General features: G+C 41.5%; 1 protein-coding gene across 1 annotated transcript in view; it reads right to left on the bottom strand.

Moving 5' to 3' along the window:
• The window catches only part of PolA1 (DNA polymerase alpha catalytic subunit), a 436,605-nt gene that overhangs the window by 280,568 nt on the left and 140,072 nt on the right, over positions 1–15,965 (bottom strand). The window contains exon 11 of the mRNA XM_071683772.1: positions 13,036–13,212. Within this exon, the coding sequence (XP_071539873.1) occupies positions 13,036–13,212 (177 nt within the window). The remainder of the gene's footprint in view (positions 1–13,035; positions 13,213–15,965) is intronic.

Genomic DNA, 15,965 nt, shown 5'->3' with positions numbered 1-15,965 from the left:
CTCAGAGCCAAAACATCCAGGTTCCTTTCCTGAAACAAACTACTTATCTCTCCTTTTTTCTCATCTTGGTTACACCCACATATAGATATATATATTTTTATTTATTATTTTGCTTTGCCGCTATCTCCCGCGTTTGCGAGGTAGCGCAAGGAAACAGACGAAAGAAATGGCCCAAACCACCCCCAAACACATGTATATACATGCACGACCACACACGCAAATATACATACCTATACATCTCAATGTACACATATATATACACACACAGACACATACATATATATCCATGCACACAATTCACACTGTCTGCCTTTATTCATTCCCATCGCCACACATGGAATACCATCCCCCTCCCCCCTCATGTGTGCGAGGTAGCGCTAGGAAAAGACAACAAAGGCCACATTCGTTCACACTCAGTCTCTAGCTGTCATGCAATAATGCCCGAAACCACAGCTCCCTTTCCACATCCAGGCCCCACACAACTATCCATGGTTTACCCCAGACGCTTCACATGCCCTGACTCAATCCACAGACAGCACGTCAAAACCGGTATACCACATCGATCCAATTCACTCTATTCCTTGCCCGCCTTTCACCCTCCTGCAAGTTCAGCCCCGATCACTCAAAATCTTTTTCACTCCATCTTTCCACCTCCAATTTGGTCTCCCACTTCTCCTCGTTCCCTCCACCTCCTACACATATATCCTCTTGGTCAATCTTTCCTCACTCATTCTCTCCATGTGCTCAAACCATTTCAAAACACCCTCTTCTGCTCTCTCAACCACGCTCTTTTTATTTCCACACATCTCTCTTACCCTTACGTTACTTACTCGATCAAACTACCTCACACCACACATTGTCCTCAAACATCTAATTTCCAGCACATCCACCCTCCTGCACACAACTCTATCCATAGCCCATGCCTCGCAACCATACAACATTGTTGGAACCACTATTCCTTCAAACATACCCATTTTTGCTTTCCGAGACAATGATCTCGACTTCCACACATTCTTCAAGGCTCCCAGGATTTTCACCCCCTCCCCCACCCTATGGTTCACTTCCGCTTCCATACATATATATATATATTTTTTTTTTTTTTTTCATACTATTCGTCATTTCCCGCATTAGCGAGGTAGCGCTAAGAACAGAGGACTGGGCCTTTGAGGGAATATCCTCACCTGGCCCCCTTCTCTGTTCCTTCTTTTGGAAAAAAAAAAAAAAAAAAAAAAAAAAAAAAAACGAGAGGGGAGGATTTCCAGCCCCCCGCTCCCTTCCCTTTTAGTCGCCTTCTACGACACGCAGGGAATACGTGGGAAGTATTCTTTCTCCCCTATCCCCTCCCCTATATATATATATATATATATATATATATATATATATATATATATATATATATATATATCTTTCTTTCTTTTTCTTTCAAACTATTCGCCATTTCCCGCATTAGCGAGGTAGCGTTAAGAACAGAGGACTGGGCCTTTGAGGGAATACCCTCACCTGGCCCAATTCTCTGTTCCTTCTTTTAGAAAACTGAAAAAAAAAAAAAAAAAAAAAAAAAAAAAAAAAAAAAAACGAGAGGGGAGGATTTCCAGCCCCCCGCTCCCTCCCCTTTTAGTCACCTTCTACGACACGCAGGGAATACGTGGGAAGTATTCTTAATCCCCTATCCCCAGGGATAATATATATATATATATATATATATATATATATATATATATATATATATATATATATATATATATATATATATATATATATTTCTTTCTTTCATACTATTCGCCATTTCCGGCATTAGCGAGGTAGCGTTGAGAACAGAGGACTGGGCCATTGAGGGAATATCCTCACCTGGGCCCCTTCTCTGTTCCCTCTTTTGGAAAATTAAAAAAAAAAGTGAGAGGGGAGGATTTCCAGCCCCCCGCTCCCTCCCCTTTTAGTCGCCTTCTACGACACGCAGGGAATACGTGGGAAGTATTCTTTCTCCCCTATCCCCAGGGATTATATATATATATATATATATATATATATATATATATATATATATATATATATATTTTTTTTTCTTTTTTTTTTTATACTTTGTCGCTGTCTCCCGCGTTTGCGAGGTAGCGCAAGGAAACAGACGAAAGAAATGCCCCCCCCATACAAATGTATATACATACGTCCACATACGCAAAATATACATACCTACACAGCTTTCCATGGTTTACCCCAGACGCTTCACATGCCTTGATTCAATCCACTGACAGCACGTCAACCCCGGTATACCACATCGCTCCAATTCACTCTATTCCTTGCCCTCCTTTCACCCTCCTGCATGTTCAGGCCCCGATCACACAAAATCTTTTTCACTCCATCTTTCCACCTCCAATTTGGTCTCCCTCTTCTCCTTGCTCCCTCCACCTCCGACACATATAGCCTCTTGGTCAATCTTTCCTCACTCATCCTCTCCATGTGCCCAAACCACTTCAAAACACCCTCTTCTGTTCTCTCAACCACGCTCTTTTTATTTCCACACATCTCTCTTACCCTTACGTTACTCACTCGATCAAACCACCTCACACCACACATTGTCCTCAAACATCTCATTTCCAGCACATCCATCCTCCTGCGCACAACTCTATCCATAGCCCACGCCTCGCAACCATACAACATTGTTGGAACCACTATTCCTTCAAACATACCCATTTTTGCTTTCCGAGATAATGTTCTCGACTTCCACACATTCTTCAAGGCGCCCAGAATTTTCGCCCCCTTCCCCACCCTATGATCCACTTCCGCTTCCATGGTTCCATCCGCTGCCAGATCCACTCCCAGATATCTAAAACACTTCACTTCCTCCAGTTTTTCTCCATTCAAACTCACCTCCCAATTGACTTGACCCTCAACCCTACTGTACCTAATAACCTTGCTCTTATTCACATTTACTCTTAACTTTCTTCTTCCACACACTTTACCAAACTCAGTCACCAGTTTCTGCAGTTCCTCACATGAATCAGCCACCAGCGCTGTATCATCAGCGAACAACAACTGACTCACTTCCCAAGCTCTCTCATCCACAACAGACTTCATACTTGCCCCTCTTTCCAAAACTCTTGCATTTACCTCCCTAACAACCCCATCCATAAACAAATTAAACAACCATGGAGACATCACACACCCCTGCCGCAAACCTACATTCACTGAGAACCAATCACTTTCCTCTCTTCCTACACGTACACATGCCTTACATCCTCGATAAAAACTTTTCACTGCTTCTAACAACTTTCCTCCCACACCATATATTCTTAATACCTTCCACAGAGCATCTCTATCAACTCTATCATATGCCTTCTCCAGATCCATAAATGCTACATACAAATCCATTTGATTGGGAATACCTGGTTTAAAAAGCGAGATATACATAAGTATACTTATGTAAGTAGGAGAGATGGCCAGAGAGCGTTATTGGATTACGTGTTAATTGACAGGCGTGCGAAAGAGAGACTTTTGGATGTTAATGTGCTGAGAGGTGCAACTGGAGGGATGTCTGATCATTATCTTGTGGAGGCTAAGGTGAAGATTTGTATGGGTTTTCAGAAAAGAAGAGTGAATGTTGGGGTGAAGAGGGTGGTGAGAGTAAGTGAGCTTGAGAAGGAGACCTGTGTGAGGAAGTACCAGGAGAGACTGAGTACAGAATGGAAAAAGGTGAGAACAATGGAAGCAAGGGGAGTGGGGGAGGAATGGGATGTATTTAGGGAATCAGTGATGGATTGCGCAAAAGATGCTTGTGGCATGAGAAGAGTGGGAGGTGGGTTGATTAGAAAGGGTAGTGAGTGGTGGGATGAAGAAGTAAGAGTATTAGTGAAAGAGAAGAGAGAGGCATTTGGACGATTTTTGCAGGGAAAAAATGCAATTGAGTGGGAGATGTATAAAAGAAAGAGACAGGAGGTCAAGAGAAAGGTGCAAGAGGTGAAAAAAAGGGCAAATGAGAGTTGGGGTGAGAGAGTATCATTAAATTTTAGGGAGAATAAAAAGATGTTCTGGAAGGAGGTAAATAAAGTGCGTAAGACAAGGGAGCAAATGGAAACTTCAGTGAAGGGCGCAAATGGGGAGGTGATAACAAGTAGTGGTGATGTGAGAAGGAGATGGAGTGAGTATTTTGAAGGTTTGTTGAATGTGTTTGATGATAGAGTGGCAGATATAGGGTGTTTTGGTCGAGGTGGTGTGCAAAGTGAGAGGGTTAGGGAAAATGATTTGGTAAACAGAGAAGAGGTAGTGAAAGCTTTGCGGAAGATGAAAGCCGGCAAGGCAGCAGGTTTGGATGGTATTGCAGTGGAATTTATTAAAAAAGGGGGTGACTGTATTGTTGACTGGTTGGTAAGGTTATTTAATGTATGTATGACTCATGGTGAGGTGCCTGAGGATTGGCGGAATGCGTGCATAGTGCCATTGTACAAAGGCAAAGGGGATAAGAGTGAGTGCTCAAATTACAGAGGTATAAGTTTGTTGAGTATTCCTGGTAAATCATATGGGAGGGTATTGATTGAGAGGGTGAAGGCATGTACAGAGCATCAGATTGGGGAAGAGCAGTGTGGTTTCAGAAGTGGTAGAGGATGTGTGGATCAGGTGTTTGCTTTGAAGAATGTATGTGAGAAATACTTAGAAAAGCAAATGGATATATATATATATATATATATATATATATATATATATATATATATATATATATATATATATATTTTTTTTTCTTATACTTTGTCGCTGTCTCCCGCGTTTGCGAGGTAGCGCAAGGAAACAGACGAAAGAAATGGCCCAACCCCCCCCATACACATGTACATACACACGTCCACACACGCAAATATACATACCTACACAGCTTTCCATGGTTTACCCCGGACGCTTCACATGCCTTGATTCAATCCACTGACAGCACGTCAACCCCTGTATACCACATCGCTCCAATTCACTCTATTCCTTGCCCTCCTTTCACCCTCCTGCATGTTCAGGCCCCGATCACACAAAATCCTTTTCACTCCATCTTTCCACCTCCAATTTGGTCTCCCTCTTCTCCTCGTTCCCTCCACCTCCGACACATATATCCTCTTGGTCAATCTTTCCTCACTCATTCTCTCCATGTGCCCAAACCATTTCAAAACACCCTCTTCTGCTCTCTCAACCACGCTCTTTTTATTTCCACACAACTCTCTTACCCTTACGTTACTTACTCGATCAAACCACCTCACACCACACATTGTCCTCAAACATCTCATTTCCAGCACATTCACCCTCCTGCGCACAACTCTATCCATAGCCCACCCCTCGCAACCATACAACATTGTTGGAACCACTATTCCTTCAAACATACCCATTTTTGCTTTCCGAGATAATGTTCTCGACTTCCACACATTCTTCAAGGCTCCCAGGATTTTCGCCCCCTCCCCCACCCTATGATTCACTTCCGCTTCCATGGTTCCATCCGCTGCCAGATCCACTCCCAGATATCTAAAACACTTTACTTCCTCCAGTTTTTCTCCATTCAAACTTACCTCCCAATTGACTTGACCCTCAACCCTACTGTACTGACCTTGCTCTTATTAACATTTACTCTTAACTTTCTTCTTTCACACACTTTACCAAACTCAGTCACCAGCTTCTGCAGTTTCTCACATGAATCAGCCACCAGCGCTGTATAATCAGGAAACAACAACTGGCTCACTTCCCAAGCTCTCTCATCTACAACAGACTTCATTCTTGCCCCTCTTTCCAAAACTTGCATTCACCTCCCTAACATCCCCATCCATAAACAAATTAAACAACCATGGAGACATCACACACCCCTGCCGCAAACCTACATTCACTGAGAACCAATCACTTTCCTCTCTTCCTACACGTACACATGCCTTACATCCTCGATAAAAACTTTTCACTGCTTCTAACAACTTGCCACCCACACCAAATATTCTTAATACCTTCCACAGAGCATCTCTATCAACTCTATCATATGCCTTCTCCAGATCCATAAATGCTACATACAAATCCATTTGCTTTACTAAGTATTTCTCACATACATTCTTCAAAGCAAACACCTGATCCACACATCCTCTACCACTTCTGAAACCGCACTTCTCTTCCCCAATCTGATGCTCTGTACATGCCTTCACCCTCTCAATCAATACCCTCCCATATAATTTACCAGGAATACTCAACAAACTTATACCTCTGTAATTTGAGCACTCACTCTTATCCCCTTTGCCTTTGTACAATAGCACTATGCACGCATTCCGCCAATCCTCAGGCACCTCACCATGAGTCATACATACATTAAATAACCTTACCAACCAGTCAACAATACAAGCACCCCCTTTTTTAATAAATTCCACTGCAATACCATCCAAACCTGCTGCCTTGCCGGCTTTCATCTTCCGCAAAGCTTTCACTACCTTTTCTCTGTTTACCAAATCATTTTCCCTAACCCTCTCACTTTGCACACCACCTCGACCAAAACACCCTATATCTGCCACTCTATCATCAAACACATTCAACAAACCTTCAAAATACTCACTCCATCTCCTTCTCACATCACCACTACTTGTTATCACCTCCCCATTTGCGCCCTTCACTGAAGTTCCCATTTGCTCCCTTGTCTTACGCACTTTATTTACCTCCTTCCAGAACATCTTTTTATTCTCCCTAAAATTTAATGATACTCTCTCACCCCAACTCTCATTTGCCCTTTTTTTCACCTCTTGCACCTTTCTCTTGACCTCCTGTCTCTTTCTTTTATACATCTCCCACTCAATTGCATTTTTTCCCTGCAAAAATCGTCCAAATGCCTCTCTCTTCTTTTTCACTAATACTCTTACTTCTTCATCCCACCACTCACTACCCTTTCTAATCAACCCACCTCCCACTCTTCTCATGCCACATGCATCTTTTGCGCAATCCATCACTGATTCCCTAATTACATCCCATTCCTCCCCCACTCCCCTTACTTCCATTGTTCTCACCTTTTTCCATTCTGTACTCAGTCTCTCCTGGTACTTCCTCACACAGGTCTCCTTCCCAAGCTCACTTACTCTCACCACCCTCTTCACCCCAACATTCACTCTTCTTTTCTGAAAACCCATACAAATCTTCACCTTAGCCTCCAGAAGGTAATGATCAGACATCCCTCCAGTTGCACCTCTCAGCACATTAACATCCAAAAGTCTCTCTTTCGCACGCCTGTCAATTAACACGTAATCCAATAACGCTCTCTGGCCATCTCTCCTACTTACATAAGTATACTTATGTATATCTCGCTTTTTAAACCAGGTATTCCCAATCATCAGTCCTTTTTAGCACATAAATCTACAAGCTCTTCATTTCCATTTACAACACTGAACACCCCATGTATACCAATTATTCCCTCAACTGCCACATTACTCACCTTTGCATTCAAATCACCCATCACTATAACCCGGTCTCGTGCATCAAAACCACTAACACACTCATTCAGCTGCTCCCAAAACACTTGCCTCTCATGATCTTTCTTCTCATGCCCAGGTGCATATGCACCAATAATCACCTACCTCTCTCCATCAACTTTCAGTTTTACCCATATTAATCGAGAATTTACTTTCTTACATTCTATCACATACTCCCACAACTCCTGTTTCAGGAGTATTGCTACTCCTTCCCTTGCTCTTGTCCTCTCACTAACCCCTGACTTTACTCCCCAGACATTCCCAAACCACTCTTCCCCTTTACCCTTGAGCTTCGTTTCACTCAGAGCCAAAACATCCAGGTTCCTTTCCTCAAACATACTACCTATCTCTCCTTTTTTCGCATCTTGGTTACATCCACACACATTTAGGCACCCCACTCTGAGCCTTCGAGGAGGATGAGCACTCCCTGCGTGACTCCTTCTTCTGTTTCCCATTTTAGAAAGTTAATACAAGGAGGGGAGGATTTCTGGCCCCCCGCTCCCGTCCCCTCTAGTCGCTTTCTACGAAACGCGAGGAATATGTGGGAAGTATTCTTTCACCCCTATCCCCAGGGATAATATACATATATATATACATATACACATACACACACATACACATACATACGCACATATACACACACACAAGCTTTTGATATTCAGTCTATTTTGAAGCTTTGACTTCATGATGTTCACATGACTAAAGATACGCTGTGCATCAACGTTGGAGTGAGGCAATGTCAGCACAAAGCTAACTCTAAGAGGTCAATGACATGATTTTCTGCTGTTACATCCCTGAACGAGGCTATATCAGCCCTGAGTGCCAGTGTCTTGTTTCCACAATACATGAAGCTTCTTACGCTAGAACTCAATGCACAAAATTTTCTTCGTTACCAGCAAATATCTTTGCTAATTCCAGTATTCCAGGCTTTATATATATATTAGGTACAGTAGGGTTGAGGGTCAAGTCAATTGGGAGGTGAGTTTGAATGGAGAAAAACTGGAGGAAGTGAAGTGTTTTAGATATCTGGGAGTGGATCTGTCAGCGGATGGAACCATGGAAGCGGAAGTGGATCATAGGGTGGGGGAGGGGGTGAAAATTTTGGGAGCCTTGAAGAATGTGTGGAAGTCGAGAACATTATCTCGGAAAGCAAAAATGGGTATGTTTGAAGGAATAGTGGTTCCAACAATGTTGTATGGTTGCGAGGCGTGGGCTATGGATAGAGTTGTGCGCAGGAGGATGGATGTGCTGGAAATGAGATGTTTGAGGACAATGTGTGGTGTGAGGTGGTTTGATCGAGTAAGTAACGTAAGGGTAAGAGAGATGTGTGGAAATAAAAAGAGCGTGGTTGAGAGAGCAGAAGAGGGTGTTTTGAAATGGTTTGGGCACATGGAGAGAATGAGTGAGGAAAGATTGACCAAGAGGATATATGTGTCGGAGGTGGAGGGAACGAGGAGAAGAGGGAGACCAAATTGGAGGTGGAAAGATGGAGTGAAAAAGATTTTGTGTGATCGGGGCCTGAACATGCAGGAGGGTGAAAGGAGGGCAAGGAATAGAGTGAATTGGAGCGATGTGGTATACAGGGGTTGACGTGCTGTCAGTGGATTGAATCAAGGCATGTGAAGCGTCTGGGGTAAACCATGGAAAGCTGTGTAGGTATGTATATTTGCGTGTGTGGACGTGTGTATGTACATGTGTATGGGGGGGGGGTTGGGCCATTTCTTTCGTCTGTTTCCTTGCGCTACCTCGCAAACGCGGGAGACAGCGACAAAGTATAAAAAAAAAAAAAAAAAAAAAAAAAATATATATATATATATATATATATATATATATATATATATATATATATATATATATATATATATATATATATATATATATATATAAATAATCCCTGGGGATAGGGGATTAAGAATACTTCCCACGTATTCCCTGCGTGTCGTAGAAGGCGACTAAAAGGGGTGGGAGCGGGGGGCTGGAAATCCTCCCCTCTCGTTTTTTTTTTAATTTTCCAAAAGACGGAACAGAGAAGGGGGCCAGGTGAGGGTATTCCCTCAAAGGCCCAGTCCTCTGTTCTTAATGCTACCTCGCTAACGCGGGAAATGGCGAATAGTTTAAAAAAAAAAAAAGAAAAGATATATATATATATATATATATATCTTTCTTTTAAACTATTCGCCATTTCCCGCGTTAGCGAGGTAGCGTTAAGAACAGAGGACTGGGCCTTTTTTGGAATATCCTCACGTGGCCCCCTCTGTTCCTTCTTTTGGAAAATTAAAAAAAAGATGAGAGGGGAGGATTTCCAGCCCCCCGCTCCCTCCCCTTTTAGTCGCCTTCTACGACACGCAGGGAATACGTGGGAAGTATTCTTAATCCCCTATCCCCAGTCTCTAGCTGTCATGTAATAATGCCTGAAATCACAGCTCCCTTTCCACATCTAGGCCCCACAGAACTTTCCATGGTTTACCCCATTATATTTTCCATAAAAAGCTGGGAAATAGTTCATAAAAATAGCATACAATGAAAACCAGGAAAACCTTTGTACATGAGACAGTGTATAAGAAAGGGAGTTATAAACTATTTAAGCCAAGTCGTTATAAAAAAATTTTAAGGTTTTGAATAACTACATACTGACACAGCATGTATGACAGAATAGCAACACTTGGTATATGAAATTACTTCCATGTAAGCACATAGAGCCAAATGACATATATATATATATATATATATATATATATATATATATATATATATATATATATATATATTTAAGATATGTTAAGATATGTAAATGTGCGTGTGTGGACGTGTCTGTACATATATGTGTATGTACATATACATAAATGCCTATATACATCCATATACATACACATACATATACATACATAAACATGTAAATATTCATACTTGCTTGAGTTCATCCATTCCTGGCACTATCCCACCCCACAGAAAACAGCCTCGTCACCCACCGCTTCAGCAAGGTAGTGCCAGGAAAACAGAAAAAAGGCCACATTCATTCACACTCGTTATCTAGCTGTCATGTGTAATGAACCAAAACCAGAGCTCCCTATCCACATCCAGGCCCTACAGACCTTTCCATGTTTTACTAAAGACATTTCACATGCCCTAATTCAGTCCACTGACAGCATATCAACCCTGGTATATCATATCGTTCCAACTCACCCTATTCCTTGCATGCCTCTCACCCTCCTGCATGTTCAGGCCCCTAACACTCAAAATCTTTTTCACTCCATCCTTCCACCTCCAATTTGGTCTCCTGCTTCTCCTTGTTCCCTTCACCTCTAGCACATATATCATTTTTGTCAACCTTTCCTTGCTCATTCTCTCCATATGTCTAAACCATTTCAACACACCCTCTTCTGCTATCTCGGCCACCCTCTTTTTATTACTACACATCTCTCTTACCCATTCACTACTTACTCAATGAAAGCACCTCACACCACATGTCATCCTCAAAAATTTCATTTCCAACACATCCACTCACCTCCTAACAGCCCTACCTATAACCCATGCGTCACAAACATACCCACTTTTGCTCTCCAAGATAATGATTTCTCTTTCCGTACATTCTTCATTGCTCCCAGAACCTTTGCACCCTCCCCCACCCTATGAGTCACTTTTACTTCCATGGTTCCATTCACAGATAAGATCACTCCCAGATGGTCACAGAGAATGGTTTGGTTAAAAGGTATGAGGTAGGAAAAGCTTTGCGGAAAATGAAATCCGGCAAGGCAGTGGGTTTGGATGGTATTGTAGTAAAATTCATTAAAAAAGGGAGTGACTATGTTGTCGATTGGTTGGTAAGAATATTCAATGTATGTATGGACCATGGTGAAGTGCTTGAGGATTGGCAGAATGCATGCATAGTGCCATTGTACAAAGGCAAAGAGGATAAAGGTGAAGGTTCAAACTACTGAGGAATAAGTTTGTTGAGTATTTCTGGGAAATTGTAAGGAAGGGTACTGATTGAGAGGGTGAAGGCATGTACAGAGCATTTGATTGGGGAAGAGTAGTGTGGTTGCAGAAGTGGTAAAAGGGTGTGTGGATCAGGTGTTTGCTTTGAACAATGTATGTGAGAAATACTAAGAAAAAAAGATGGATTTGTATGTAGCAATTATGAATCTGGAGAAGGCGTAACTTACTTGATCAAACCACCTCATACCATATATTGTCCTCAAACATTTCATTGCAATACATCCACCCTATCTATAGCCCTTCATACTTGATGTAACCTAATTTTTTGATATTTTGCATAAAGACAAGGTCAAGTAAAGATGATGCATCTTTCCCCTAGATCTCAAATGCTCCATGAAATGTTAATGCAGGAACTTCTAAACCCATTCAAGGAACTTGGATCTCTAAATACATATTTATGTATAGATACATGCATGGATGTTACCAGTGAAAACTCACCTTTGGTGAGGCTGTACCACAGGGAGTAGTCTTGTCAAAGAACTTATCACTCCAAAGGAGTCTAAATTTCCCAGCTACTGAAAGTAGTGCAGAAACTGATCCTGGGGTAATCATACATAATGTAGAATATGTATGTATGCATGTATGTACAAATGTTTTTTTTTTTTTTTTTTTTTTTTTTTATACTTTGTCGCTGTCTCCCGCGTTTGCGAGGTAGCGCAAGGAAACAGACGAAAGAAATGGCCCAACCCCCCCCCATACACATGTACATACGTCCACACACGCAAATATACATACCTACACAGCTTTCCATGGTTTACCCCAGACGCTTCACATGCCTTGATTCAATCCACTGACAGCACGTCAACCCCTGTATACCACATCGCTCCAATTCACTCTATTCCTTGCCCTCCTTTCACCCTCCTGCATGTTCAGGCCCCGATCACACAAAATCTTTTTCACTCCATCTTTTCGCCATTTCCCGCGTTAGCGAGGTAGCGTTAAGAACAGAGAACTGGGCCACTGAGGGAATATCCTCACCTGGCCCCCCTCTCTGTTCCTTCTTTTGGAAAATTAAAAAGAAAAAAAAAATGTATGTATGTATGCGTAATTAGTTAGGGAAACCCACTTAAGAATAGGCAATGACTTAATCTTTAACCACCATTGTACATCTGATTAATGCCATTTAAATGTGAAAAGGGATTATGAAAATTCTAATACATAGTGGTTGTGCATCTGATCAATGACATCAAAATGTGAAAAGAAATCATAATAAACTCAATACATAATGGTTCAAAAGAAGATTAGCCATTATGGGGTATTCTTTCGTCAGAACACTCTTCAATTAAATTCTATTTAATTTTTTTCTGCTGCTTCTGAAATTTCCTTCACACATGACAGGATATTTTCCTTATACAAAGTGGAATTTCTCATCTATATAAAAACATGGCTTTAAAAACAATGTTGAATGAAAGGTAACTAAAAATTCTTTTCAAACAATAAAATATGATCAGATAGATGTGAAACATTACTACTTCATCTTCACATGCCACATGTCAAGTACCACAAAACCTGTTGAGCTACAAGTAATATCTTCACATGATTGAAGTAACCTCTAATACCCATTGCCAGCATTAAAAGTATATAATCTCACCTCTATCTTGCACCAGGATACAGCTGGGGATGATAACTGAGGTAACTTCACATCTAACCATCCTGGCCCTTTGATTCGTCGATCCAGTAGGAATAATTCTAAGGCTGAAGTGTTAGTACCAAAAACATAGCTGAAGGTTTCACCACACAAATCATCAGGAAGAGGACAAAGATCTGCCTGTAATACAGTAAAAGTTTACCATTACATACAAAAAATATTACCATTTCCATAGGCATTACTAAGATATCTTACAGTTTGTAAAAATATGTAATTCAACACACTGAGTCAACCTTCTCAGTGAACTTATGAGTGGAGAGGAGTTGGAAGTTTTACACTTGTGGGGCCCCAACTCTTAGCCTCCCTTTCTATTTTACACCTTACTGATCTTTTTAACATTCACTGCATTAGTTGGATGTGAATGATTTGCATGGGGCTGAGTGAACTAGAGAGCTGTGGTAAATATACTATGGCATGCTGTCACTAGATTGAACTAAGGCATATGAAGTAGCCAAGGAAAACCATGGAAAGGTCTGCAGGGTCTGGTTATGGATAGGGGAGGGTTGTGGTTTGGGTGCAATACGCATGACAACTAAGGAATGGATGCTAGCAAATGAAGACTTTTCTTCATCTGTTCCTGGTGCTACCTCACTAACTTAGGAATCAGCTAACAAGTATGAAAGGAAAGAAAACAAAAGCATTAACTATTTCTTCATACAGCATGCACTACTCATCCATCATTTGGTTACCATTAAAACACTTTTCCTGATATTTCATCTTTCTCATTCTACTGTTTTGCAATGATGAGGGGAAACTCAAGCTTTCATATTTAGCAGACATTTCCTCAAAGCTAAATGAACTTAATCTGAAACTGCAAGGGAAAGAAAACAATGCATTCCAACACAGCGAGGAAGTAGAAACATTCAGGAAATCAATAATGGTGTGGCAAGCTAAGCTTGGAGTTGATCATCCTGTTTACTAGATGTTCCTAACACCTTTGCAGCACATTGAAGAAAACAGCATCGGTGAAAATAATCTGAAGAATACTAAATGTGATGAACAGCTACACCTTCATTCTTTGTCGGTGAGTTTTGAACAGTTCTTTCCTAAAGAAAAGTTACAAGATATGAGAGAAAAGCACTGGGTAAAAGACCCTTATGATTTTGAAAGACCAGAGGCTGTAGTAGGGCTAAACCTAACACCTGATGAAGAAAATGAGCTTCTTCATCTCACAAATGATCCATCATTAACAATCAGGCACAAGTCATTATCTCTGTCATCATTTTGGATAAGTGTTTTCAAGGAGTATCCACATTTAAGTAAGAAAAGTATCTTGCTTTTGATCCTTTTTACAACCACATACTTGTGAGAACCGACTCAGTCCTACAGTCGACGTGTGTGGCATCATCCTCCTGTATGCCAGACTGGGCCAAGATAACTAGTAACAAGCAAGCACACCAGGAACACTGAACAAGTAACTGCATACTATCTTTATCTGCCTTGTTGCAATTTACATGGTAGTTCTACATATTTTTTTTTCATTCTGATTCGCCATTTCCCATGTTAACAAAGTGGCATTAACAACAAAGGACTGAGGCTTAGGGAGAATGTCCTCACTTGGTCCCCTTCTCAGTTCCTTCTTTTGGAAAATTAAAAACGGGAGGGGAGGATTTCCAGCCTCCTCCTCCCGCCTCTTTTAGTCACCTTCTACAAAATGCATGGGATATGTGGGAAGTATTCTTTCTCCTTTATCCTGTTCTATATATTTTGTAATATCTTTTTCAAAGATAAAATTTACATTTGCACACTTACAACATATGCAATGATTTTTGAATCTTTTTTTTTTTTTTTATACTTTGTCGCTGTCTCCCGCGTTTGCGAGGTAGCGCAAGGAAACAGACGAAAGAAATGGCCCAACCCCCCCCCATACACATGTATATACATACGTCCACACACACAAATATACATACCTACACAGCTTTCCATGGTTTACCCCAGACGCTTCACATGCCTTGATTCAATCCACTGACAGCACGTCAACCCCGGTATACCACATCGCTCCAATTCACTCTATTCCTTGCCCTCCTTTCACCCTCCTGCATGTTCAGGCCCCGATCACACAAAATCTTTTTCACTCCATCTTTCCACCTCCAATTTGGTCTCCCTCTTCTCCTTGCTCCCTCCACCTCCGACACATATATCCTCTTGGTCAATCTTTCCTCACTCATCCTCTCCATGTGCCCAAACCACTTCAAAACACCCTCTTCTGCTCTCTCAACCACGCTCTTTTTATTTCCACACATCTCTCTTACCCTTACGTTACTCACTCGATCAAACCACCTCACACCACACATTGTCCTCAAACATCTCATTTCCAGCACATCCATCCTCCTCCGCACAACTCTATCCATAGCCCACGCCTCGCAACCATACAACATTGTTGGAACCACTATTCCTTCAAACATACCCATTTTTGCTTTCCGAGATAATGTTCTCGACTTCCACACATTCTTCAAGGCCCCTAGAATTTTCGCCCCCTCCCCCATGCTATGATCCACTTCCGCTTCCATGGTTCCATCCGCTGCCAGATCCACTCCCAGATATCTAAAACACTTCACTTCCTCCAGTTTTTCTCCATTCAAACTCACCTCCCAATTGACTTGACCCTCAACCCTACTGTACCTAATAACCTTGCTCTTATTCACATTTACTCTTAACTTTCTTCTTCTACACACTTTACCAAACTCAGTCACCAGCTTCTGCAGTTTCTCACATGAATCAGCCACCAGCGCTGTATCATCAGCGAACAACAACTGACTCACTTCCCAAGCTCTCTCATCCCCAACAGACTTCATACTTGCCCCTCTTTCCAAAACTCTTGCATTTACCTCCCTAACAACCCCATCCATAAACAAATTAAACAACCATGGAGA

Source organism: Panulirus ornatus, chromosome 37 (genome assembly GCF_036320965.1).
Source record: "Panulirus ornatus isolate Po-2019 chromosome 37, ASM3632096v1, whole genome shotgun sequence".
NCBI classification, from domain to species: Eukaryota; Metazoa; Arthropoda; class Malacostraca; order Decapoda; family Palinuridae; genus Panulirus; species Panulirus ornatus.
Note: the sequence above shows the minus strand (reverse complement) of the source record. Positions and strands in the feature narration are given on the sequence as shown.